Raw genomic sequence first — 27,357 nt, forward strand, 5'->3', positions numbered from 1 at the left:
CTGGAGCGCGAGCAGGATGCTCCAAGCGGCCATGTGGCAGGGTTAGGGGTGCGGAACAGTATTCTACCTGCAGGCCTCGGTCCCTGTAAGCACAGCACCCATCAAGAAGGAAAGGTGATGCCGGGCTCCGCGTGCGTGCAGAGTCCCGCGTGCCTTACCGAGGGCGCCTGCGCAAGCGGCGCCGGGGCTTCCACCAGCCCTGGCGCAGGCTTACTGTGTAGGTGGGCAAAGGTGGCCGCCGGCCTGGAGCCGGCTCCTCTCGCTCGTCCGTAGCAACGCCGCCCGCCGCCGGCAGGGTACGCTCTCCGCGGAGCCTGTCCAGCTCCCGGCCGGCCTGCGCCTGCGCCTACGCGGGGCTTCCGCCGCTCGGCGAAGGGGGAGAGCTGCTCCGCTGCTGCGCGCCGGGACTAAGATGGCAGCGGCGGCCCGGCTGGGCTGGGGAGCTGCGGCTGCTGCCGCGGGGCTGCGTAGGCGGTAGGTGACGAGCCAGGAGCTCCGCACCAGGGTGCCGCTGGGCTTAGCAGAGCGGTCGTCCCCACCCCTCCCCAACGGGACGGGGAGTAGTACCCTTGACCGAGCCTTCGGGTCCGCCCGCGTCCCCGCTGTCGGGGGCTTCGCCCTGCGGTGGGCGGCTCTCCATGAGGCGGCTCTGCGCCCCCAGTTCGGGCGGGGTCTGCAGCGCCCTGTCCCAGGCTCTGAAACCCGGCGCCTGGGTCCCAACGGTGGGGAGGCCCGCAAAGACTGGCTGTAGAGACCCCACGGAGGAGCTGTTTTTTAAAATCTCGTGGCCCCTCCAGCCCTTCCATCACGTGCATTCCCTCTGCTTTTTAAACACAAATCAGAATGTCTACAGAATGGGAGAGGAGATACTTCATTTTCTCAGTAGGCCCAGAAAGGGGACGTGACCTGTATGAGGTCACACAGCTTCTAAGCTATGGAACTCTGATGAGCATCCAGACCCCTAGATTTCCTTCCCATCGCCGAAACCCACTCTGTTCTCTTATTTTTTTCCCCTTCTGTGCAACCCGCCTTTGAGTTTGGCCTCCCAGTGACATCTGTCACCATTGGTTAGGTGGAAAGGAATGATGACTTAAGTAGGTGCTGTACCTTGATTTTGCTTCTTGAACCAGGGGACAGAAGGGCCTAACAGGGTTTTGCCTAGTGAATGTTAAGGAGTTTTAGGGCTAATGACGCCCCTGAAGTGTAAATGCATTAAGTTTGCTGGAAGATTTTTTGTTGGTCACCTCCTGGCCTCCTCTGTTGTGTTTGGATAGATGTCTCACTGGAATAATTTAACTCATATTTACTATGTTGTCACTTTAAACCCATCTCTGTCACCGTATTCATCCAGTCTGTTGCCTTTTCCCTGGGCAGAAGGGACAGGAATACTGGTCTTCAGTGTATTTCCACATTCCAGTGTAGTCAAGATTTAGGCAGTGAGCTATAGATAAAAATGTTTTCACCCCAAACCTTAAACTTCATTCAGTAATTAATTATTGGGTACCTATCACATAATAATAATAACGGTAGCTAATATTGATTGAACTCTTGCCACAAGTGCTTGGCACTGATTTAAGCACTTCACGTGGATTATCTGGGTCCTTCTTTGGCCCAGTCTTTGAGGTAGCTGTAAATATTCATTTTAGAGACGAGGAACTGAGGCCATCGTTCTAGCTGCTGAGGGTCACAGAAATGAAGGTGCTCCTTTTCCTCAGTGAGTTTGTAGATAAAAATAGAAAGTTTTTAAAAATGATCATATATATATTTAAAATTCTTCAGCGACTTAGCGGAATGAAAATTGTAATGCTAGCAATATATTTTAAAGTAAACTGGATTTTGGGGTGCCTGGGTGGCTCAGTTGGTTAAGCATCTGGCTCTTGATCTCAGGTCAGGTCTTGATCTCAGGGTCCTGAGTTCAAGCCCCGCATTGGGCTTCATGCTGGGTGTGGAGCCTAGTTTAAAAAAAAAAAAAAAAGTAGCCTAGATTTTTAAAGTAACTTGCATCAGATTTCTAAAATTTTTCACTACTGAAGTTTTTTTCCCCTCTTCCAATAATATTTGTTTTTCCCTTCTCCCTTTATTTTTAAATAATAATAATAAAAATAATAGAAGCCATGAAAAAATAGAAGCCATGAAAAAATAGCCAATCAGCACTTCTCTATTACAGTGAAATAACCAAAGTTACAAACACTGGCTTAAGAGGTTTCCAGTCAAAAAGCATATATAGATTGTTGGCTTCTTTAGCAGTTTGGAGGGGAATAGTACACTTTCTAGTAGATTTTTTGAAGTGTTGAAGTACCTTTCAAAACATGTGGTATTGATTCTCTGTTTCCAGGGAAACATGGTGGTAGAGACAGAAAAGGGAGGGAGACTTCACAGTATTTACTTTTGTTCCCTTCGAATTTCGAACTGTGTGACTCTGTTACCTAGTTTTTTAAAATTTAAAAAGAAGAAAAAAAAAAACAGTTGGTAGTTCTTTGCATCCTTCATGCATAGCTAAGAGTCTGGGAATCCAGTTTGTAAATCACAAATGTAGTTGCATTTGTCTCTTACACTGGATGTTGCACTATCCTGTGTACATCAGTTATCAAGGCTACAAATTTCCACTTGAAGTCTTGTTTTTAAGTTGTTTGCAGATATTGCTTGCCTAAGGAAGTGGAAATAATGTGGATGGAGAATGAAACTAAACTTTATTGTTTTCATTGTTATATATATATATGTGTATATATATATATATATATATACACATATATATATATATGAAGTAGAAACTGAGCTTAAAAGATCATCTCTTGAAATGTCATTTTTATTTGTTTTTAAATATAGATTTTGTCCTATGATGAATCCATACACCATTAAGAAACAGCTTCTGCATCATTTTGTACAAAGACCACTTTTCCCATTGCCTGCAACCTTATGTAACACAGGTAAAATTTCACCTTTTAGAACAAATTATGTTTCGGAAGCTAATGAAACTGTGCTTAAATACAATTTGGTGGATCATAAAAGATAAGAATTTGTAAATTTTCTATTCAGGTGCATAAAAAGAACATAGCTTTTTTTGTGTCATAACATAACATTTACTGTAATTATTTGCTTACACATATTGGCATTAGATTGCAAGAATCCAGAGCACAGGGGTACCTGGGTGGCTCAGTCGGTTGAACATCCAACTCTTGGTTTTAACTCAGGTCGTGATCACCAGGGTCCTGGGATCAAGCCCCATGAGCTCCACATCATTGGGCACCTCACTCAGCACTCTGCGGGAAGTCTTTTCGAGATTCTCTCTCCCTCTGGCTCTCCCCCCACTCGCACGCACACGCTTGCTCGTGTGCACCTCTCTCAAATAAATAAATCTTAAAAAAAAAAAAAAGAATCGTAAGCATCGTTCCAATAGACTTATGAAATCTCAGTATCTTGACTAACACATCTTCTGGAACATTGCTCAAGGAATGATTTCTCAAATGAAAATATTATAAAAAGAATGTACAAATGGGTTTGTTTAAAAAAAAACGTATGTACTTTAAGCTGCTGTCCTCCTTATTTTGTTAAGAATACACTTAAAAGGGGCACCTGGGTGGCTCAGTCAGTTAAGTGTCTGCCTTCGGCTCAGATCATGATCCCAGGGTCCTGGGATCGAGCCCCACATTGGGCTGCCTGCTCAGCAGGGAGTCTGTTTCTCCCTCTTCCTTTCCCTCTATCTCTGCTCCTTCCCTGCTCGTGCTCTCTCTCTCTCTCTCAGGAATAAATAAATCAAATCTTTAAAAAAAAAAAGAAAGTGTTTAAAAAAAAAAGGAATACACCTAAAATCAGTAAATTTCTAGCTTTCATCCAGGCCTTAGAAAATAGTACTTTCAATGTCATTTTTCTTTTTGGGGGTTCAAATTAATTAGTTATGGGCTTTATTGATGATTTTGCTGATGTTACATGCTTTTATTTTCATTAATATTGGAAGTAGGTATGAAGACAGGATTTGAAAATATTGAAATGTGACCAGTGTCATATGGTTAGGGAACCTTGGGAATTGTCTCTGTGTGTCTGTGTGTAAATGTCTGCCTGTGTGTGCTTATGGAGGTATAAGAGTTTGGATTCAGCTCTTGGGCCCTCTCCCATTTCCATCACTACCTTGAACACTTTGTGGCCATACTCTGGCAGGTGGCTGACTCTGGCTAGCCACATGAGTTGGATTAGGGTAAAGACCTTACCTCTCCTGTATACTGGGGCAAGAAGAGGAAAACCTTGCCTACCTCCTTGAATCACAGAATAAAAATTTAGGCATAAATATTGCGTTAGCATGTTAAGCTACTTGGACTTTTAAATTTTGTAGAATGGAATTATGTGGTCATCAGGTATTTCAAATTGGAAACCCACTGATCTTAGTCTTTGATATTGACTTTAAGCACCATTAATGTATATTTTTCGGGAAGCTTCTGCCTCCCTATTAACCTATTACTTATTAGTACCAAGCATAATGGGAAAAATTGTTTTAGGTCATTCTATTTTGTTATAACCCTTATGACACTTTCAGGGGCATGCTTCTGGATGATGGACCTGGGAGTCATTTCTGAAATACCTAATTAAGCCCAGCTTAGACTATAATTGAAATGATTTTGTTAATACCTAGTCAAATTACTATTTTGAAATAGCTTTGTTCATTGTCAAAAGAGAAAGTTTATGTCATGATGTCATATATTTTCTACTTCAGACAGTATACATAGATTATGCTCTCTTAAATTTTTTTTACATTTGTAGTCTTTTTTTAAGTTTTTTTAAAATTAATTTGTTTTTTTAGTAATCTCTACACCCAACGTGGGGCTCAAACTCACGACCCTGAATCAGAAGTTGCATGCTTTTCCCACTGACCAGCCAGATACCCCACATTTACAGTTTTTACCTTCAAGTATTTCTAAAACCTTTTCTTTTTGCATGTGTAGTTTTACAGAAATGGATTGAGTAGAAAGATGCCGGATTTAATTCTTCAAATATTGTGGTAGAGTGCTTAATGTGTGTGGAGATTTTGGTTACCAATAAATTATTAAGAAAGACTTCAAGAAATGATTGGTCAGATCCAAGGTTAAAAGAACCTTGTTGTCTTTATATTTACAGAAATTGGTGGCAGCTCTTTCTTTAATGTTCCATCTGCAAACTTGTTCCCATGTAACACAGATTTTCAGACGAATTTATTCGTTAGAGGCATACCTATTTTATTTTATTTATTTATCTTTAAGATTTTATTTATTAGTGTGAGAGAGAGAGCACGAGCAGGGTGGGAGGGGCAGAAGGAGAGGGAGAAGCAGACTCCCCACTGAGCAGGGAGCCCTATGCCATGTGGGGCTCCATCCTAGGACCCTAGGATCATGACCTGAGCCAAAGTCAGATGCTGAACCAACTGAGCCACCCAGGTGTCTTGGAGGTATAAATATTTTAAATCAAGTATTTGGACTTTGAGGTTATCATTTTAAATTTTTCTGTTTTTTAGGATTTTCCTGTTGACCAAGTCACCAATTGATATGTTTATAGGACAGTGATGTGACTTAAAATGTATGGGAATTTAGGGGCGCCTGAGTGGCACAGCGGTTAAGCGTCTGCCTTCGGCTCAGGGCGTGAACCCGGCGTTATGGGATCGGGCCCCACATCAGGCTCCTCCGCTATGAGCCTGTTTCTTCCTCTCCCACTCCCCCTGCTGTGTTCCCTCTCTCGCTGGCTGTCTCTATCTCTGTCAAATAAATAAATAAAATCTTAAAAAAAAAAATGTATGGGAGTTTAGTTTCACTTTTTCCTTCACCAAGGAAATGACTCAACGTCATTTAGGTGGCTGCTTGGCAAGGTGCAAAAACCACTGTCAGCTGTGAAATTAGAATCTCTTATAATGGGTAAAAAGAAATCACTTCCATACAAATCCTACGTTTTGCCAAATTTAATCTCTTTCTAATTTAAAATAAAACTGTTGCTTGTTGATACTTTACTGTTCTTCCTCAGACATATGATATGAGGATTATGACAGGATAGGAAGACGGATTTTCAATGTATTTCCTATTATGCTGAGCACTAGTAAGTATGGAGTGGCCGTATGTATGTATGGCGGTTAAGCAAGTCCATGGTGGGAAATTGGCAGGGCTTTAATCCTGTCTCTGTTTCTTAGCTAGCTGAGTGACTTTGAGCTCTAGTTTCCTCACTTATAAAGTAGGATAAAAACAGTGTTTCCTTGGGAGAATGTAAGGACTGAATGGTGTAATTCACGGAGAGTGCTCAGTATCATACCCCAGCACATGGCACCTGCTCAACAAATTAATCTGTTTCAGTACTGCTCTAAGACAAGAATGATTTTGTTTCAGTTAGAAGGTTTATTTTTGTAATAAATAATCAGGACCTGGTTAATAGTTTTAAGACTGTTAAAACCCCAGTACTATCTTTTGTCCTACAAGCTGTTATCATAATAGCAAGGTAGGAAATTGAAGATTCTCTTCTTTATTCCCTTAATGAATTCATTCTTCATCTATTCCTGGCCTTAGAAGAAACAAAAGGAAGAACCTGTAAAGATAATTTAAAAATATTCCAGAAAGTAATTCACATAGGTTCCCACCTACATGGTAATTTATAACGTCACTAAGTCTGTACCATTGGACAAGTTACTTAACTCTAAGCTTCAGTTTCTTCATTTGCAAAATGGAATAATGGGGTTTCTTCATGGGGTTGTTAAAGGCTTAAATATATTTAAAGCACTCAGCCCCTGTCTCTGGCATGTAGTAGTAATATTATTATTATTATAAATTTATCTCTCTTTAAAAGAATGGTAGCACTTTGGAAAGAAGAAAAGGTAACATTTTACTGTTCTTAGTATCACAATGATGATTTATGATTATGACAGCCATTAGCACTAAGTCACCAAATAAAATACATTGAAGACTCTTGGATGATGATATGCCTTCCTAGTTAAAATAAGGCTATTGCTAGAGTCCGTTGAATAACAAAACTAATCAGTATTAATGTAAAATTCAATGCAATTATGCTAAATATATCAGCAGACTTCTTTGTTGTCTTTACAAATTATTTCTTCGACTTGGGCAATAAGGCCTTATTTTTTTTTTTCTTACGTCTTTTGAGTCTTTGAAAGTGAGCACTTCATAGTCCATAAACTTAACTACTATTTTTTCTGGAATAACATTCTTTCTTTTTTTTTCTCTTTTAGTGAGACACATGTTTATTCAAACACAAGATACTCCAAATCCCAACAGTTTAAAGTTTATTCCAGGAAAACCAGTTCTTGAGACAAGGACCATGGATTTTCCCACACCAGCTGCAGCATTTCGCTCCCCTCTGGCTAGGTATATTACTATTTCTCATTGCTTTCACCAAGAAACATAAATAACTAACTTTGGGGGTAGGGCAGCCTCATTCAGTAGTTGCATTTTATGTACACTGCACTGTTTCCAATGTAAAGAATGCTTTATTTTCTTTTCAGGTAAGAGATAAAAGAAAAGTAACAGTTGGTATTAGGAAACCCTTCTCTGAAAAGTAATGTATTTGAGAGATCTGTAGCAGGACTAAATAAGAATTTATATTTTTACTTTAAAAAAGGTTCATTCAAATGATAGTATGATAAATTTCCATTCTAAATCTTTAAAACTGTTCATAAAAAACAGTAAAAACGTGTTCATTTTTTTCCTTAAGGATAGCTGAATTTTTTTAGATGTTTCAAAATGGAGCAGTTTCTAGAATATTCCACTCAGAACCATAAATAATAATAGTTATTAGATTTGGCATGATTTTTTAAGAACATGTCAGAGACAATTTTTAAATTCACTAAAGATATGTTAAATGTATGTCAGATGATCTAGGACAAACAATAAAAGTATTGGAATGAACTTCTCTTGAATGATAATTAGAGAAATTATTTATAATAAGAAGTATTAGAGTCAGTCTACATCAATTTAAATTTTTGGTAACCTAAGCCTGATACTGATTGCCAAGGGTATTTAGAAAGTAAAGCTTAGGTAACTACTTCTTTATGTGCAGCTGTTTTATATGTCACACTTAACCAGAAATACACTTATCTCAGGAATGTTTTTTTAATTTTTAATTCAGTTTTTTTTAGTAGGCTCCACGTCCAGCATGGAGCCCAGTGTGGGGCTTGAACTCAGGACCCTGCGATTGAAACTTGAGCTGAGATCAAGAGTTGGCCACTTAACCGACTGACCCACCCAGACTCTCCTTTTTAAATTTCTCATTAATAAAAATGCACATTTCCTTTGACCTACACATGCCCCTTCTCACAATATGTCTTAGAGCATTTGTTTTTCATACCTTTTTTTATGGGCCACAGTAAGAAACATTTTATATTACAACCCAGTACATACACACACATAGGTAGATGGATAGATACACACGCACGTATTCAGTGGGACAGTTTTCACCCTGACATCGTGTAAAACATTCTTATTTCTTTCTAATTCTCTTTATTCTGTTTTATTATATTAGATAAAATCCAGGTCAATACCTAATTGATTTTACAAGTTACTAGTGGAGTTGAAAAACACTGCCTGAAAGAACATCCATCTCCATACACAAGGTGATACAAGGGTGTTCATTGCGGCCTTGTTGGTAGTGGTAACAAGTTGGAAGCAACCTAAATACTCATTAGGAGGAAGAGTTCCACAAACTTTGTCCGTAGTCTATTAAAAAAGGATGAGGAGAACCCTCATTTACTGTCATAGACTGACCTCTAAGATACACTGTTGGGGTGCCTGGGTGGCTCCATTGGTTAAGCGTCCAACTCTTGATTTCAGCTCAGGTCATGATCTCAGGGTTGTGAGATCAAGCCCCACATCAGGCTCTGCACTGGGCGTGGAGCCTGCTTAAGATTCTCTCTTCCTCTCTCTCTGTCCCTCTGCCCCCATATCTCTCTCCTCTAAAAATAAAAAAATAAGACTGTTAAGTGAAGAAAGCATGCTGTAGAACACTGTGTACAATATGATTATTATCTATATAAAAACAAAAAACACAAAACAACAAAAATACAGTAACATAAAGGTCTGAAAGAATGTACACCCATCTGATAACTGTGGATTTGGGGGACGGGTGTTCAACAGGCGTTTTTCACTTTTTATAAATAGTTTGTCAAGAATGAATTTATGTATTGTGTATTTAAAAGAATATAAAAATAAGCAAGAGTGTTCAGTTACAGATTAGTTGGAGATTATTTCTGTCATGTTCAGTTGGCAAAAGTCCTTTTCAAATTAGTCTTTTGAAAGTAGCTCGTTTCCTGGATTCACAGAATTTATTATCTTCAGTCAAGCAAAACTAATCTTGTTTTTGTTGTTTTAACAGAGAATGTTTTTACTGTGAGCTAGAATGTAAAGCTTCCTGAAAACAGAGACCTGTCTGTCTTGCTCATCATTGTATCTCTAGTGCTTAGTACAGTGTCATGTATTCAGTGAGGTTTCAAATCTTTGTTGAATGAATGAGTAACTGAATGAATGAATAAACAGTAGTGTATCTTACTACAGAGAGGCATTTGACCTATTTCTTTCTATCCTTCTGGACAAGACAAAAATTTAAGCAGAGTGTCAATCTGTCTCTAGTGACGTGTAAGAGGGCTCTGTGGTATCGGTAATATCTCTCTAGTTGGCGTGTTTATTCAATACTTTCCTTTATCTATGACATTAATGATGATAAGATTATCAGTTTCCCAGATGGGAGGAATTGCTTCTATGTTAGATGGCAAAATTCAGAGAAATGTTTAAAGGTTTCATTAGGCCAAAATGATAGGTTAAAGCAAGTAAGATAAAATCTTAGAGGAACAAATATTAAGGCTTATTATTGAAATTTTTTAAGTGAATAGCTCAATTGTGGGATGGAAGAATCTGACTTTTTAGTTCCTTATGTTGGATATGATGTGGTACTAAAAAAAGTCAAACTTTAAAAAGTTTCTTACCTCAAGAGAGGTAACAGTCTTTGTATTCTCAGTAAGTCAGACTACATTTAGGATATGTGTTCAGTGCTGGGTATTGTACTTTATTTTGGACGTTGTAGAAGTTGAAATTGTCCCGAGGAAAGTAACCTAGATGGCAAAGCATGTATAATAATGTTTGAAACTCCTTGTCAGCGTTTTCTTTCTTTAAGCACAGAACCCAAGAACTCTTGCCTAAAGCAGTCCCCATGACATGACCCAAAGGTCAGGTTGAGTCTTTCGCATGGTCCTTTCATTTGGAGAAAAAAGCTTTGCCAACAGTGCAGATGCACAGAGCCAATCAGGGGACCTATGTGCTTGGGTTTATTGGGTCGTAGTATGCAACCAAGTACCTCGTAACTTCTTGTAAGTTTTATATTGAATTAGAGGACCCAGATGACATCGTTTCAGACAAATTCCTAAATAATTTCAGAATAGTAATTCCAGTAACACTCTTGCAATGATAGACAAAGAAAAGGTAAACTGTAATCTTTTTTGGAGTGTGTCAGCTTTTATTCCTAAAAAGGGGTAAGGGAAAAAGGAAATTGCTCTGGTATGCTACACATATCAGTGATTGGGAAGGGAAGATGCATTTCGGAATCCCTTGTAGGGAATTTTCAGATTATAATCCTCCCCTTCTCCTCTTAGAGGATTTTAAAAATTAGTTTTATTGAGGTATAATGTACATGAAATGAAATTCACCAATTTTAAGTGTGTAGTCCAGAGTTTTGATAAATACATACAGTTCTGTAACCACCACTAAAATAAAAATACAGATCATTTTTATTACTGCAGAAATCCCTCATTTCTCTTTGCATTCAATCTTCTTGCTTCACTTCCATACCCTGGTAACTATTTTGTGTCATGGCAATGAATTCCAACTTTGTTGAGATATAACTGATGTCAAATATTATGTAAGTTTAAGGTATACAGTGTGCTGATTTGATATACATGTGCCTTGCAAAGTGCTTACCACAGTGAAGTTAGTTAACACGTCTATCACCCTGGGTACTGTTGAGCTTTCTGCCACCAAGTTTTACGTTTTTAGGGTTTCGTATACATGCCACCATATAGTCTTTTGTGTTTGGCTTCTTTCATTTAGCATAATGGTTTGAGAGTACTCCCTGGTTTCGCATGTACCAGCAGTTTATTCTTCTTATTGCTGAGTAGTGCTGCATTGTAAGGGTACACACCGTCTGTTCAGTTATTCACTAGTTGATGGGGATTTCCAGATATTCTTTTTGGCTTTTATAAATAAAACTGCTATAAAGATTCATGGACGCATCTTTGTGGAGGTTGTTTTCATTTCTCTTAGGTAAATACCTAAGAGTGGGATTGCTAGATCGTAGGGTAGGAGGATGAAACAAGATTGGCCTGTGAGTTGATAATTGTTGGCCATGAATTGTTGATGCTGGTGATGGGTATGTAAAGGTTCTTTTACTTTTCTGTCTACCTTTGTATATGTGTATACGGTTAAACTTTTCTGTAATAAAGCATTTTATCATCTCTTATTTTTTATTTATTCACAGGCAGTTATTTAGAATTGAAGGAGTAAAAAGTGTCTTTTTTGGACCAGATTTCATCACTGTTACAAAGGTAAACATAGGATTATATAAAATAATGTATGAACTTCTTTTAGTTTTTTTCCAAGTCCAACATCCCTCTCTGAAATTTCCTTTCTTGATGTATTTTATACATATTGTTATTAAAAATCTCTAAGTTTACTTCTCATATTTCTCAATTTAATTATTAAATAGAATTTTCAAGTTGAAATTAACTATAGTCCAAATCCCTCATTTTTCAGAAGAGAAAAACGTGAGCTTCAGAGGGTTAAGTGCAGGATTGTGTCCAGGATTATGTATCTGCCCCACAGCAGGACCGTGACTCAATCTGGGCAGAACTAGAATTTAAGCTCCAAGCGTTATTATTACTAATTCTTTTTTTTTTCTTTCATAATTGAGACTTTATTGGTGGTTTTGATATTTTTACTAGTTCTTAATTTAAAATGATAGAGTAAAAAGAGAAGCAAACAAACAATGTTTATATATTTGTCCAACAGAGTGAATGTGTATTTCCTTTAAAGGGGGCTCTTTCCTCGTGGCGCCTCTGCTGTAATACTTGAGAACTTCACAGATAAGAGCAGGGGACTGTGTTGTTCTGCAGCATTTGGTTCCCTCTAACTGTCCGAAAGTCGATCTAACTGTGCTACCCATTCCAGCAGCTGAGGAGGTATCTGCTAGAAAAGGCAGTTTCATTTTTAAGTCTACTAGATGAATGAGAAATGAACTGTTAAAATTTGAAGTATGTTTACTTTTAGGTCTGTTAATTGATACGTATACACTGAACTTCATCACTTGTTCAATACTGTGTCAAAATCCAAAGTTTTCGGGGCGCCTGGGTGGCTCAGTCCCTTAAGCGGCTGCCTTCGGCTCAGGTCATGACCCCAGGGCCCTGGGGTTGAGCCCTGTGTTGAGCTCTCTGCTCAGCGGGGAGCCTGCTTCTCCCTCTCCCCCCTCCTCCAGCTTGTGCTCTCTCGCTTGCTCACTCTCTGTTTCTCAAATAAATAAATCTTTTTAAAAAATCCAAAGTTTTCATGTAACTCCTTTTAAGCAATTTGAAAGGATTACTCTTGAGTTCTTTTTTTTTTTTTAAGATTTTATTTATTTATTAGAGAGAGAGACAGGCAGCGAGAGATTAGAGAGAGAGACAGGCAGCGAGAGAGGGAACACAAGCAGCGGAGTGGGAGAGGAAGAAGCAGGCTCCCAGAGGAGGAGCCTGATGTGGGGCTCGATCCCAGAATGCCGGGATCATGCCCTGAGCCGAAGGCAGACGCTTAACGACTGAGCCACTCAGGCGCCCCTACTCTGAGTTCTTGATGCACTGATGGGACTGATAAACATGGACTGGGTTAGTGACGTGTTACAAATAGTCCAGTATGCTCTTGTAGCTATCTATGTGTAGAGGAGAATTAGAGTTTTCCTCTGTGGCGGCAATCCCAGTGGCCATAGTTGTTCTTGCAGATATCTCAATTGTAAAAGGATTTTCCCTGTTGTTTTAAAGTGTTTTTGGCTCTAAATTCCCAAGAAGCCCTTTCTTGCCCATATCGGTTGAAGTGGCTCTCCCTCCAGGAGCTCATTACCCTGTTTGTTGTCTTCACTGCACTTATCACTTAGTCCCTTTTTTTTTTTTTTTGGTTTATTTTTATTATGTGTCTTTCCTACATTGGAATGTAAACTCTGTAAAGCTAGAGATTGCCCGTCTTGTTAAGTTCACCCAGAACAATGCCCAGCACATGGTGTGCACTTGAAGAAATTTTTATAAAAGGAAACAATGACATAAGATTTCATAGACTGAATTTTCAGGCTTTAAGAGGCTTCTGTGAAAAGGGCTGTGGTGAGTAAATCCATGCTGACCGATCCCACGTGTTTACCAGCTTAGAGACATCTGATCTGTCTTTGGTATTCTTCAGTTTGCTTTTTTTGATTTTTTTTTTAAAGATTTTATTTATTAATTTGACAGCAAGAGAGAGGGAACACAAGCAGGGGGAGTGGGAGAGGAAGAAGCAGGCTCCCAGCAGAGGAGCCCGATGTGGGACTCGATCCCGGAATGCTGGGATCACGCCCTGAGCGGAAGGCAGACGCCTAACAACTATGCTACCCAGGCGTCCCTTGATATTTTTTAAGGGAGTGGGGAGGACCAGCTCTTGTTTAGTATTTCCAACATCTCTGGTTTGGCATTTAGATAGCAGAAGTGCTTTACATATATTTCCTAATTTAATTATTTAAGCTAGGTATTTTTGTCTTCATTTTACAAATGGCAAATTACTTAACAAGGTTTTTTGTAGTCCTTTTATATACAGCCTATGGCATATAAAAATTTTTTTTAGATGAAAATGTGATTATATCTTACAGAGCTGTTTTTTTCTTTGATTTGATTTGGTAAGTCATCTTTTATTTCCTTTCTTGTTCATAATTTAATTACTCTTTTTGGAATTTCTCCAGCCCCACTATTTTTTTTAAGATTTTATTTATTTGAGAGACACAGAAAGAGAGAGAGCACAAGCGGGGGAGGAGGAGAAGCAGGCTCCCCACAGAGCAGGGAGCCTGACACGGGGCTCAATCCCAGGACCCTGAGATCATGACCTGAGCTGAAGGCAGCCGTTTAACCAACTGAGTCACCCAGGAACCCCCCCCCAACTATTTTTTCTTAAGTGAAATGACATAACTAATAAATAACAATCTAAGGGCATATATTGAAATTTAAAAGGTAGAATAGATTTGTTTTCTTTCAGTTACCTTTCTTAAGGACTATCTCATCTACCTGATATCTTCAGCTATGGCCTGTTTCCTTTTTCTGATTTGTAATTGATGATTCAGAGACTTCTTTATGCATAATTTATTATTTATTTATTTAAAGTGAGTAATTTATTTCTTTAGCAGGGTAAGGATAGTTTTCTTTTCTTCTATCCTTTGAGAGAACTTTGATAATTCCAATTTTTTTATAAGTAATCTCTACACCCAATGTGGAGCTTTAACTCATGACCCCAACATCAAGAGTCACATGCTCTACTGTCTGAGCCAGCCAGGCACCCCAGTTATTTTTTTCTAAATGAGTTAATGTATTTGAAGCTTATGTACTGCATTTATTTCTCATTCATACAACTTCAGAATATTTTTCTTTTTTTTTATTACCAATATTTCCCTACTCAGTAGAGCGCACTATTTACTGAAGATAAAATAGCCCTCTGATCCATCTTCTATATAAGTTATTAAAATGTTACCCAGAACCAGTTTCCATCCCCATTCACTAAGGCAACTCACTAGTTTTGCTCTCGTATCCATAGCAGTGCCCATTTATCTTTCTTCTATATACCATGTCTAAATTGGGTTTTTTAAGAAGATTTTATTTGAGAGAGAGTGTGTGCGTGTGAGCAGAGAGAATCTCAAGCAGACTCCACACTGAGTAAGGTGCCTGACACAGAGCTCATTCCAGGACCCCGAGATCATGACCTGAGCTAAAATCAAGAATTAGATGCTCAACCGACTGAGCAACGCAGGCACCCCTAAATTGGTTCTTAATCCATGATAAAAAAAAAAAAGCCCCTTTTATGCATGTAGACTCATTTTTAATAGTATTTAATTATAGCCACTAGCTAACAGCCTCCTGAGAATCGAAATGAACTACATCTAATAGTTTTTCCTCCTCAAGAGCTCTCCTTTAAAAAACTAAAAGAAAACATTTTCTCTTTCTCTTTCTGGTTGTTAGTACTATTTAGGTAGTTAATAATCGTGCCTTTTTTTTTTTAATGGAATCAACTAGTTGGCTAGACATAGAGGTGACGTAGTTACGGATTCTTTTTCAATAATTTTTTTTTAAAGATTTTATTTATTTATTTGATGGGGAGAGAGAGAGAGTGTGCACATACAAGCAGGGGAAGCAGCAGAGGGAGAGGGAGAAGCAGGCTTCCCTTGGAGCAGGGAGCCCAAGGCAGGGCTCAATCCCAGGACCCTGGGAATCATGACCTGAGCCCAAGGCAGACACTTGCCACCTAGGTGCCCCCTGTGGATTCTTTCTTAAGGATACTGGGCTTGTTGGAGGTCCACAAGTCCTCTAGCACAACACCATAGGTGAGACATGTTACGTGTTTTGGTTCTACAGTTGAGTGTCATTGGATTTCTTCAGTAATATATGTGAGTTGAATTTTTTGGATACTTGTGGGATATTCTGTATATTTGATCAAGCGACTCTATCCTGTTTTCTTTAAAAGAATGGGAAGTCTTTTAATCATTTTCTTTAAACACCGAATTCATTCAGTATTTTAACACTCTTCACCTCATGAAAAAGTATCTTTTAATCATTGTGGTATCTCCTACACAAGGCATGGTACATACAGCACATTTAACATAAGTTTGATGAATGAATGGATGAATGGATGAGGAATATTCTAAGATGATATCTTCCAAAAGTCCTTATAAACCAGATCCTTTAAGGACTGGAACTGACAGGTCTTCTCCAGAAATGACTGCTTGTTACACAGTATAGGATATATATAGGAGAAGATTCTTAGAAGATACAAGGTATTGTTTTGTATTAGTCTTTGCTCTTGATTGGAAATGTAGCATTTTCCTTTAAATATTTACAGGAAAGTGAAGAGTTAGACTGGAATTTACTGAAACCAGATATTTACGCAACAATCATGGATTTCTTTGCTTCTGGGTTACCCTTAGTTACTGAGGAAACATCTTCAGGAGAAGCAGGTACTGTGTTGGGTAATTAATATTTATTTTAATTTTTTAAAAAAACTTTTCTACTTCACATTTGTCTTGATTTCGGAAGTCACAATGATATAGATTTTTATCATTGTGCCATGTTTAGATCTGGAACCAATTCCAGAGGGAACAAAACTTCACATATACTAGTTTTATCCATCATTTTTGAAAACTTGTCCATAAATTGAATATATTATACAAAACTGAATTTTTCAATTGTAAAAATTTTCAAACATACAGAAAATAATATGATGTATACCAGTTTGCTCTCCTCTCAGATTTAACAGGTGTTAATTTTTTGCCATAATTGCTCGAGACCCATTTTTAAATAAAACATTAAAGACACAACCAAAACCCCACAACCCCCATCCATTGCTTTCCCCCTTTCTATTTCCAGAGTTGTATGTAAACCTGGTTTGTTTTTAAACTTTTTCTACACGTATAAGTCTCTGCGGGGAAAATATGGTATTGGTTTTTTAAACTTTAAATGATGTGTGTTATATGCAACTTGCCTTTTTTCACTGAGCATAATATTTTGAAATACAGCCATTTTGAAAAAACGCTGTTCTAGTTAAATAAACTAAGTGCTAGATAGTATTCTGTTATATGAATAAACTACAGTGAATGAATTTGTTCCTTATGGTGAAGTGAATTGTTTGTGTTCATTTCTGTTACAAACATTGCTGCAGTGACGTCTTTGTACAAGTCTCTGTGTGTATGTGGAGAGTTTCTTTAGGGTATGTTCCTAAAAGCAGAATTGCGCTATTGTAAATTGTTTTAATTTACATGCAAATTAGCAGGATATAAGAATTTGAACTTTCTTATATCTTTATCATCACTTAGTGTCTTTTACTTTTTTTTTTTTTAAACCAATATGTTTAGTGTAAATGGTATCCTGTTTTAATGGCAGTTCCTTGATTAGCACTGAGCCTGAAGGTTTTCATATGTTTACTGGCCATTATTTTTCTTGTCAGTAAATTTCCTGTTCATAATCTTTACCCATTGTTTAAAAATTGAGTTGTCCTTTTTGCATTGACTTTAGGAAGTTTTTGAAAAATATTCTGGGTATTAATCCTTTCTTAGGTATATTCATTGCAAATAACTTCTCCCTAACCATTCCTTATCTTCTCCCTATGTTTAGGATTTTTGTCTTTTAGAAATTTTTCTTTTTCCAGTTTTTTAAAAGGCAGAACATTTCAGGAATTTGCATGTAAACTTTGCTCAGAGGCCATGTTAATCTTCTGTTTCATTCCAGTTTTAGTATTTATGCTGTTGAAGCAAGCACAGAAGTTTTTCTTTTTCATGTAGTCATATATATTCATCTTTTCCTTTGTAGTGTGTGCTTTTTGTACCTTTTGAATAAGTGACTTTATGTAAAGCACTTGGGAGAGTGACTGCACATGGAGCTTAGTGTTAGCTGGGACTATTATAATTTGTTGTTGATGAAGTTTTTCCCTTCCCTAGTATCATAAAGACATTGTGCGTGTCTTGCACGTATACATGTACACACACACAAATTTGTATAGTCGTCTTTAGATGAATAATTCCACTTCTAGATATATACCCTAAATGAGGCTTGTAAATGTACACAAAACAATACATGAAGCGTGTTCATTGAAACAGTTTTAAAATATATCAGCAAGTAAAAAGAATGAACTAGTTTGGGAGGTACCAGTGTATAAAGATATGAAAGAAAATACTAATTGATTAAGGAAAATTAAAGGCTATATTTATTTACATACTCTTACATATATACCATTTATGCAAAGTTTAAGTAATACCTCAAACGTTATATGTGTTCTTGGTGGGTATATACATAAAACTGATAGAATGTTTGTAGAGCCTTTTGACTACACCTCCCCAAATTAAAAAATATGCAAGCCTGTTGACCACCACTAGGAATTTATCTCATAGATATGTGAGAAATATCTCATAGATATGTGAAAAATATCTCATAGATGTTGTAAAAGTACACTGATCATACTTCACAGAAGCATGTATGCTTCAGATTGTTAGGAATAACAACAAACTGGAAGCAACTGAAATAATTGAGAAATTAGCTAAATGAAAATAAATCCATGCAATTACTGTGTACCTATTTTAAAAATTGGGGCATATCTATATATGCTGATATGGAAGGGCCTTTTAGATATATTAAATAGACAAAAGGTATAGAACAGTGTATGTGATCTCATCTGTGTAAATTTGCACATGTAAATTTAATGTAAATGTACTAGAAGAATATATGCTAAACTATGATAGTGGTTGTTTATGGAAGTGATAGTGGGGAATGGAACTTAGGTTTGCTGGCATAAGAGAATTTTTTTTTTTAAAGATTTATTTATTTGAGAGAGAGCAAGCATGCTCATGTGTGGGGGGAGGGGCAGAGGAAGGGAATCCTTCAAGCAGACTCCCTGCTGAGTGTGGAGTCTGATGTGGGCTTGATCTCATGACCCATGAGATTGTGACCTGAGCTGAAACCAAGAGTCCAACGCTCAACTGACTGAGCCACCCAGGCACCCCGACATAAGAGAATTTTAGATTTATTATATTTTATTTCTTTTATTAAAAAAGACTCAAAGTTAATATAATTTAATATTGATAATTGTTCTTTACATTGTTGTCAGAACTTGTGTGTATTAAAGTATAATTTGAGTTTTCTGTATTTTTAGTTTCCCTAAAGGTAAATTTCTCAAAAAAATTTTTAAACCCATAAAAAGGTAGTGGTGAAGATCGGTATATAACCTTATAAAGTAAAAGAAAAACAAAAATGACACAAAATGAAAAAACTGATTTTTTTTGTTTAGATATGTAGAACATTTTGGAAATTTCCATAAGGCTTATATTTATATTTAGTATGGTTGTCATTTTGAAAACCACTAAACGGAAGAATTAAAAATGTAATTTAACTTTTGAAGTACGTGTGCCTTTGTGTCTCAAACTTTGTATCAGAATCTAGGCAATCTTTTTTCTCTGCCATTTCTCAATCCTTGAGGATGATGAAAGTTTATAAATTTATTAACCAAAAAAATTGAAACCCTAACATCATTAGTAGATCAAGTTACATCACCTTTATTGCCAAGTGTTGAGTTGACCAGTGCTCCTTAATTTTTCTTCAGAGAATCAAGGGGTGCCTGGGTGGCACGGTTGGTTGAGTGACACACTCTTGGCTTTGGCTTAGGTCTGTGATCTCAGGGTCATGGCATCAAGCCCCACACTCAATGAGGAATCTGCTTGAGACTCTCTTTCCCTCTCCCTCTGCCCTTCCCTCCAGCGTGTGTGTTCACGCGCGTTCTCTTTCTCTCTCTCTCAAATCTTTAAAAAAAAAGTTTTTCTTTAGAGAATCAAATGATCTTTCCATCTCCCCAACTATCATTTCCATTTCCCTTATATCACCATACCAAGTTACATATTCTATGCATTTATTGTTTTTTTAATGAGACATTAATTTAAAATCATCCTGTTTTAAAACTTGTATTTGCATGGATATAAAATTTCTACCATTGATGTATTTTATTTGTCATTGTTTCTAGGATCTGAAGAAGATGATGAAGTTGTGGCAATGATTAAGGAATTGTTAGATACTAGAATACGGTATGTGCTCATCATTTGCCCGAAATATACTGCAGAGGCAGTATATTTGCATTAGAGCAGTATATTTTAGTTGTCTGGGAGGAAAAAAAACCCTCTGATAAGTATAAGTGAATGTAAACTGTAGTAGGTAACTGTGGCAGTTGAATTTAAAGCCTGTACATTCTGTATATTCACTCAAAATTTTCAAGACAATCTGTCTAAACATAGTGAAGGAATTTATCCTTCACAGTCACCATCTAGGTTTGACATTGTTATAATACCAAATTTCTTTTTTTTTTTAAGATTTTATTTATTTATTTGACAGAGACAGCCAGCGAGAGAGGGAACACAAGCAGGGGGAGTGGGAGAGGAAGAAGCAGGCTCCTAGCGGAGGAGCCTGATGTGGGGCTCGATCCCAGAACACCAGGATCACGCCCTGAGCCGAAGGCAGATGCTTAACGACTGCGCCACCCAGGCGCCCCTAATACCAAATTTCTTAAAATGAAAAAAATGAGTTAAGCAGTGTTTGGGTAGATTGTGAGGAGAGAAATACTTTTTTTCAGGCTATTGCCCATAAAGAGTAAATTTAAGAGAGTGGAGAACTGCAGGCTTACCACTTTTGCTTGTGGCAGACCAATGGTCCTGTTGAGAACTCCCAGAAATACAATAAAATACGATAAAATATTTTTTTCATTTGAAAACAGAAGCGAGCTAACAAAGCACACAGATCCTGGAGAGGAGGGAAGCTCGTGAAGGCTTCTTGTGGGGTCATTTTGCTGATTCTTGGTGTGAGGCTAGGGTATGAAAACCTGGGCAGAGGGCAACTGTTTGTAGCTACTAAATGGGAATGGATGTACATTCTTGATCCAGCAATCCCATGCTCAGATGTATTCCCAGTAGTCATATATGCGCACCAAAAGACATCTGCAAGAACCTTCATAGCTGCACTGTTTGTAAAAGCCAAAAACTGACTTTAACCCAAATGCCCGTCCACAACAACAGGGATAAATTCTGGCATTTTCACTTACTGGAGCCCTATGTGATGATGTGGAAGAATCTCATAAAGAGCAAAATAAGCCAAATACAAAAGAGTAAATGCTATATGTTTTTTAAATGGAATTTATATTTATAAATTACAAAGTTACAAAATAGGCAGAACTAATCAGTGGTAATAGCAATTAGGAAATGGTTACCTCTGGTTGCCAGAAAGCACAAGGGGAACTTTTAGGGTGCTAGCTTTGTGTCTTGGCCTGGGACAAATGTGTGTTCACTGTAAAAATTCATTTAATTGATCATACCTGATTTATGCATTTTCCTGTATTAATGTTATTTCGATGCAAAGTTTACCTGGAAAAAAAAAAAGCCAACATGTCAACATGTGTCATATCAGTCTGCCTCTGTTCATTCAGAAGAAATGAGTGAGTATTAACTTAGGTAATCGCTGTAATTATTAGGACATTTGAGATCTTAAATGCCTAAAAAGACTATTAATAAGCAGGATTAAAGTATAATAAGTGGAGCAAATATTTGTATGAATGAATTTTAGTATTTTATCTGAAATTTTTTAAAAGTGACAAATGAAACTAGCTACATTTCTCATTCTCTATTGTATAAGTAGCTCTAACTTTGTGAATTTTACCAATATAAAATCTATACCCTGAGCTGCTTTAAATTTTTCTGATGGAAACTTCAGTTCTTTTACATACATCACAAATATTCTGTGACCACAGGCCAACTGTGCAGGAAGATGGAGGAGATGTTATCTATAAAGGCTTTGAAGATGGCATTGTACAGCTGAAACTCCAGGGTTCTTGTACCAGCTGCCCCAGTTCAATCATTACTCTGAAAAATGGAATTCAGAACATGCTGCAGTTTTATATTCCGGAAGTAGAGGGTGTAGAACAGGTATGCCAATATTATATGACAGTCGAGATTCAATATTAAACTAAATACGTGGGGAAAAAAAGAAGAAATTTATGACCTGACATATTCTTCAGGGGCTGGATCTCTGTGTTAGAACTGTTATCAGACTTGAAGACTCCTTATTTTAGAATTCACTTTAGTGTTATGAATACCTACTACTTGCCAGGCCTTTTTACAAATATTACTCCTTTAATCTTCTCACAACACAGTATTGAGTAAGTCGTTCCCATTTTGTACATAGGAAATGGAGACTCAGAGGTCACACTGCTGCTCTGGTTGTAGAAGAATTATGAAAAGGGGATTCAAAACCTGAATTTTATAGGTGAGAGTTGGAAGTCCTCAGGGGAAGAGCTCCACTGCGCCATGTTTACCCAGGCAAGAAGCTCACTGAGAAATCATACTGTGTTGTGCAGTAAGACAGAGTACTGAGCGGAGTTCTAGCCTGATAGTGGCTTTTTTCTGCCCCACGGTACCTCAGGAATATAGCACAGAACCTTCTCAGCAGTAATAGTGACCTTCTCTGCAGCAGTTCTCAACCAAGAGGCTTGGCCTTGTGGAAGGAGATTATCAAGGAGGAAAATTAGAAATTTGAAAAAACTCTCCGATCATTCTGTGCCTTTAAGGAAAGGGCAGCTCCTCACCTCCTTTGAGAACCACTCATCTCTGGGTAGTATTAAAGTCTGTCCTTTCCATACAGTACATGGCATCTCCTCTTTGAAGGCCTTATCGGTCTTCTCCTTGGACTTAGGCTCTGCTTTGGTCCAAAGCCTCTTTCAGTGTGTCTGTTTCAGATCTATGTTGATGGGTAAGTTCCTCGAGAGACTTGTCATCATATCCAGGTCTTTGTGTTCCTTTCCAACACTTAGCCCTGTGTGTTGTACATGTTATATACATTCTTCGTATTAAAATAAGTATTTGGAAGAATGTTTCCAAATTTAGGAATGTTCTGCCTAAAATAGGAATTGATTGACAAAATTCTTAGGATTGTGTGTCGCTGAGATTAATTATAAAAATATCAATTCCTTAGAAGTAAATAATCTGTTTTTACTCAACTCAAAAGAGAAAAGACGAGAGAATTATTTTTCCTTGATAGTCTCAGATCAGAACCAGATTCTTCCGGTTTTAAAGAAACAAGCTTATTTTTGTTTCATTATCTATGCCTTATACACCTCTTTAAAGAATTGCATTACTTGACATTTTGGTGGATTGACAAAGGAACATTTCTTCACTTGTCCAGGGTGGGGTGATGAATTGGTAGTCAGGTTATAAACTTGAGTTGATGTTTAATTGTAGTAGGTATGTTGAAAAAATTCTTGAGTTTATATAACTCTTTTCCTCTCCAAAGGACAACTCTTTATTTTCTGAGTAATATATTAACTCATGAAAAGATACTAATCTTGGGGCACCTGGGTGGTATAGTTGGTTAAGCGTCTGACTCTTGGTTTTGGCTCAAGCCTGGTCTTAGGGTCATGAGATCGAGCCTGACATGGGCTCCACACTCAGCTGGGAGTCTCGAGATTCTCTCCCTCTGCCCCTCTCCCCACTCTCTCTCCCTCACCCCCCCATGGATGCTTTCTTTCTCAAGTAAATAAGTCTTTAAAAAAAGATTAATGTTTTCATTTTTAAATCAGGTATTCATTAGTATTTTTCTAATAATTTAACTTATTAGAAATGAAGGTCCTCACTTTTTTCTAATGTTTAAAATGAATTTTTATCTGAGTAAGACCAAAATAATTAGTTGCTAGTATGATATTTTGTTCCTTTACTTTTTTTAGGGATTCATTTTTCTAATATATATTTTTATAATAGTTTGGTGTAGCTCCTAAGAATATATTTAAGTAAATAGAATGTTTTTGGAAAAAACAACAAGAAGAGTCAATTACATTGGTCTTGTGGCTAGGAAATACCAGTTAATTAATTGTTATAGTCAATGTCCAGCTGAGACTCTGCTACTGGAAGATTTTTATGGGACAAAAAAAAAAGAGATCAGTGCTTAATTAATTTGCAGTATTAAATTTGCTTTTATGTTGTTATGATACCAGGTTATGAGACAAACCCTGTGCTTTGGGGGCTGTTGATAGACTTACTCTTATTGGATTGACAGGCATTAGTATAGAGTGGAGTATTTCAGGTAAGCAAATAATGGTATAATCAGGAGAATAGCAATTTCTAATCCTTTTCTTAATTCTTAAATTCTCTCATTTTTTTCTTGGTTCTAGGTTATGGATGATGAATCAGATGAAAAAGAAGCAAACTCACCTTAAAATAATTAGAATTTTCTTTGGGCCCAACAGTTGGACTTATTGATAATATATACCAAGTTTTTATTATTAATCTGCTAAGGAACTTGAGGATTAATAAAATATGCCCTTTTTTCAGAGACTGATATATAAATATTGCATGTTTGCTTTACCTCATATGAGTTATTTATAACATCCTGAATCATCTTCTGTACACATGGATTTTATCCAGGGATATTTTAATGTTTGTTCTTTATTTCTCATGGTTCTTTTTTTGCATAATATGTGAAGCAGTTCATTTTCCCCCATTTAATTTATTTGCTTTTTTAATGCAGAAGTAAATAAGGAGAATGCTTATAAAAATACTCTAAAGTAGCTTAGCTTTTTGTGAAATATTTGAAACTGTCTTTACTGGATTTTTATCTTGTTAAAAAACTAGACAGTTGTGGCTTAAAAATGGTATCTGGCTAGGGGCGCCTGGGTAGCTCAGTAGGTTAAGTGTCTGACACTTTATTTTGGCTCAGGTCATGATCTCAGGGTCATGAGAACAAGCCCCACTTTGTGCTCTGCACTGGCGTGGAGCCTGCTTAAGATTTTCTCTCTCTCTCCCCCTCTGCCTCTTCCCCCCACCTCTTAAAAAAAAAAAAAAAAAGTATCTGGCTAGAAGTCCCCCATGTAGTAGCACATAACTTCTCACTAAAAGACCAAAAAAAAAAAAAAAAAAAAAAGTAGTCATCATGCTGTCATCATGCTGAAAACCAATGAAGAACCAAGTTCCAGAATGTAGGCAGAATTTCCATTGGTAGAAGACACAGCAAGCTAAATTGAGGGAAAAGCTGCCTTAGCATGCTCAGGCTTTATTTTATGAAGCAGAATCTCTGAAAAAAAAAATGGGAAACTGCTTTGGTTCTTCTTCCACTGGCTTCTCCTGACTCAGAGATTTATAATCTCTGCCGTGCCAGAAATTTGGTCAGTTATCTTTCTACCATAGAGGTACTGCTTTTTCAGATACCCATCATAGTAAATTACCCTTCTCTCTCATTTTCTATAATAATTCAGAGATAGTAGTTCACAGACAATATCAGGATAAGAAAGAGGGAAATAGCAGTGGTACATTGTATTTCTGAAATTCTGGTTCCCAAAAGTATCAATATTAAGATAGGGAATGGAGGGGCGCCTGGGTGGCTCAGTCGGTTAAGCGTCTGCCTTCGGCTCAGGTCATGATCTTAGGGTCCTGGGATCCAACCCCACGTTGGGTTCCCTGCTCAGCACGGAGTCTGCTTGTCCCTCTCCCCCATTTCTACGTGCGCTCTCTCACTCTGCTCTTCCTCTCAAATAAATAAATAAAATCTAAAAAAAAAAAAGGGGGGGGATGGAAACAGGAAGAACTCCAGGGTTTGTGAATGCTGGTATTTAAAGTTTGTATGTTTGTCCTTTAGTTCATAGAACCAGACAGTGGGGTTGAAAATTTGTTCTCTGAGCTATTACAGATGGATTCTGGTCAGACTCTGGGAATTGCTACTTGTAGACTGGACATATTAACCTGCCCTTAAGAAGCTACAGGATATTGAAACTGTGGAGGAGATGCAGTTAATGACAAGTCTTAGGTGTAACCATGAAGTAAGTGGCTGAAGTGGGGGGTGAATTAGATTACTGGAAGAAAGGAAATCACGGAACTGAGAGGCCAAGGTATCAGGAAGATTTTCTGCAAAAAGGAGCAGCCATGAGGAACAAGGAGGAACAAGACCTTTCTAGGCATACAGAGCAGTGTAAACAAAATCTGGACACTGTGAAATGTATTTGGGAACTGCAAGAAGCTAAGTATGGCCTGAGTGTAAAGTGAAATTCCTTACCTGGAAATGGTTCAGGAGGAAACAGGGAGCTGAACAGAGTGCTACAGAATCTAGTGGTTGCCTACCCAACGTAATATACCTCTGCTTCTTACTGAGAGAGGCCCTTTCAATTCTCATTTGTTTTTGTTTTTTTAAATTTTTTTTATTTTTATTTTTTTAAAGATTTTATTTATTTATTTGACAGAGAGAGACAGCCAGTGAGAGGGAACACAAGCAGGGGGAGTGGGAGAGGAAGCAGGCTCCCAGCAGAGCAGGGAGCCCAGTGTGGGGCTCAATCCCAGAACGCTGGGATCACGCCCTGAGCCGAAGGCAGACGCTTAACGACTGAGCCACCCAGGCGCCCCTGTTTTTGTTTTTTTTTTTAAAGATTTTATTTATTTATTTGAGAGAGAGAGAGGGAGAAGCAGGCTCCCTGCCAAGCAAGGAGCCTGATGCGGTACTCTATCCCAGGACGCAGGGATCATGACCTGAGCTGAAGGCAGACGCTTAACCAACTGAGCCACCTGTCAATAATCATTTGTGATGTGACCAGGGAGGGGATAAATTATAACTAATCTAAACCAGTCATTTTAACTCCTTTTCTCTTTGCCAGTCATTAGTCTAGGTGTGGACATAGGACCCAGCTCTGGCCAGTGAGCTGGAAGAGAGGGTCTACTGGAGTGTTCTTAAAAGAGGTTTCTTCCCTGAGAGAGTGAATTAATCTATGTAAAAAAGACTCTTTTCCCCTCAAGTCCTTTCTTTCCTGTTTGGTATGCTGTAGAGTGAAAACTTAGTGTCTAAGGCTATGACAGTCAACATGAAACCATGATGAAAAGCCAATCCATCGAGAATGGCAAAGAGGAAGGAAACAAGACCCGGATCTTTGAGGACATTATTGACTTTTGAACTAGCCTGGGAACCACCCATTTTCAGAGTATCATGTGAGAAAGAAAGAGGTTGTCTTGTTATGAACAACCTCTGTGAGCAGGTATTGTCACCTGAAGCTGATTGCCTTCTAACAAAGAGCCTTGGTAAATCATGGAGGAGTTGGTACATTAATTATACTGCTTTTTTTTATTTGTGGCAGGCAGTGCCAAATGCCAATCTTAAAATGAAAACAACATATTTTTAAATTAATTGAGCCACTTTTTCAATCAAAGATTAATGTAGAAGGTATAGTTTAATCAGGTAAAAGTTTTTACTTTTCAATTTTTAAATTATACTAGATTTTCTCCTCTATGGTCTGCAAAAAAGGGAAGTAATCATTCACATTAGTTTGGTGAAAACAAAAATTAGCTCCCCAAAATGTATAAAATCTTTCAAGTATTATTGAAAACACTTTATAAACATGGGACATTTCAGTAGGTATTTGAAACTAAGATTATTGGCTAAGAGTCAGCCAAGCACTTGGAGGATTTTTTGCTAATGAGAATTAGGATGAAGCGCTATCCAGAATGACAAGGAGCAAAATATTTAAAAATAGCAAACTTTCATTGGCATTCACTATGTGACAAACACTATTCTAAGCACCTTGCATTTATGAAGTCATTTAATCCTATGAGATCGGTAAC

At 37.7% G+C, this 27,357-nt stretch overlaps 1 protein-coding gene and 1 non-coding gene across 4 annotated transcripts; one reads left to right on the forward strand and one right to left on the reverse strand.

Moving 5' to 3' along the window:
- Window positions 1-318: 318 nt before the first annotated feature.
- On the forward strand, window positions 319-24,094 carry NFU1 (NFU1 iron-sulfur cluster scaffold). 3 transcript variants are annotated; one of them, XM_040623387.1, is made up of 9 exons: window positions 319-474; window positions 2,827-2,927; window positions 7,190-7,325; window positions 11,479-11,545; window positions 16,092-16,206; window positions 19,752-19,812; window positions 21,522-21,696; window positions 21,956-22,036; window positions 23,934-24,094. In XM_040623387.1, the coding sequence occupies exons 1-8, from the start codon at window positions 413-415 to the stop codon at window positions 22,025-22,027; spliced, it is 789 nt and encodes a 262-aa protein (XP_040479321.1). In that variant the 5' UTR covers window positions 319-412; the 3' UTR covers window positions 22,028-22,036; window positions 23,934-24,094. The 3 variants fall into 3 exon arrangements, with proteins under 3 accessions (XP_040479321.1, XP_040479323.1, XP_040479322.1); XM_040623388.1 differs by lacking the exon at window positions 21,956-22,036 and having other exon boundaries at window positions 320-474; XM_040623389.1 differs by lacking the exons at window positions 21,522-21,696; window positions 21,956-22,036.
- Window positions 17,399-17,503, reverse strand: LOC121101144. Its single transcript, XR_005833087.1, has one exon. It is a non-coding gene; the product is annotated as a U6 spliceosomal RNA (small nuclear RNA).
- Window positions 24,095-27,357: the final 3,263 nt, after the last annotated feature.

This window comes from Ursus maritimus, unplaced genomic scaffold, assembly GCF_017311325.1.
Source record: "Ursus maritimus isolate PB19 unplaced genomic scaffold, ASM1731132v1 scaffold_6, whole genome shotgun sequence".
NCBI lineage: Eukaryota > Metazoa > Chordata > Mammalia > Carnivora > Ursidae > Ursus > Ursus maritimus.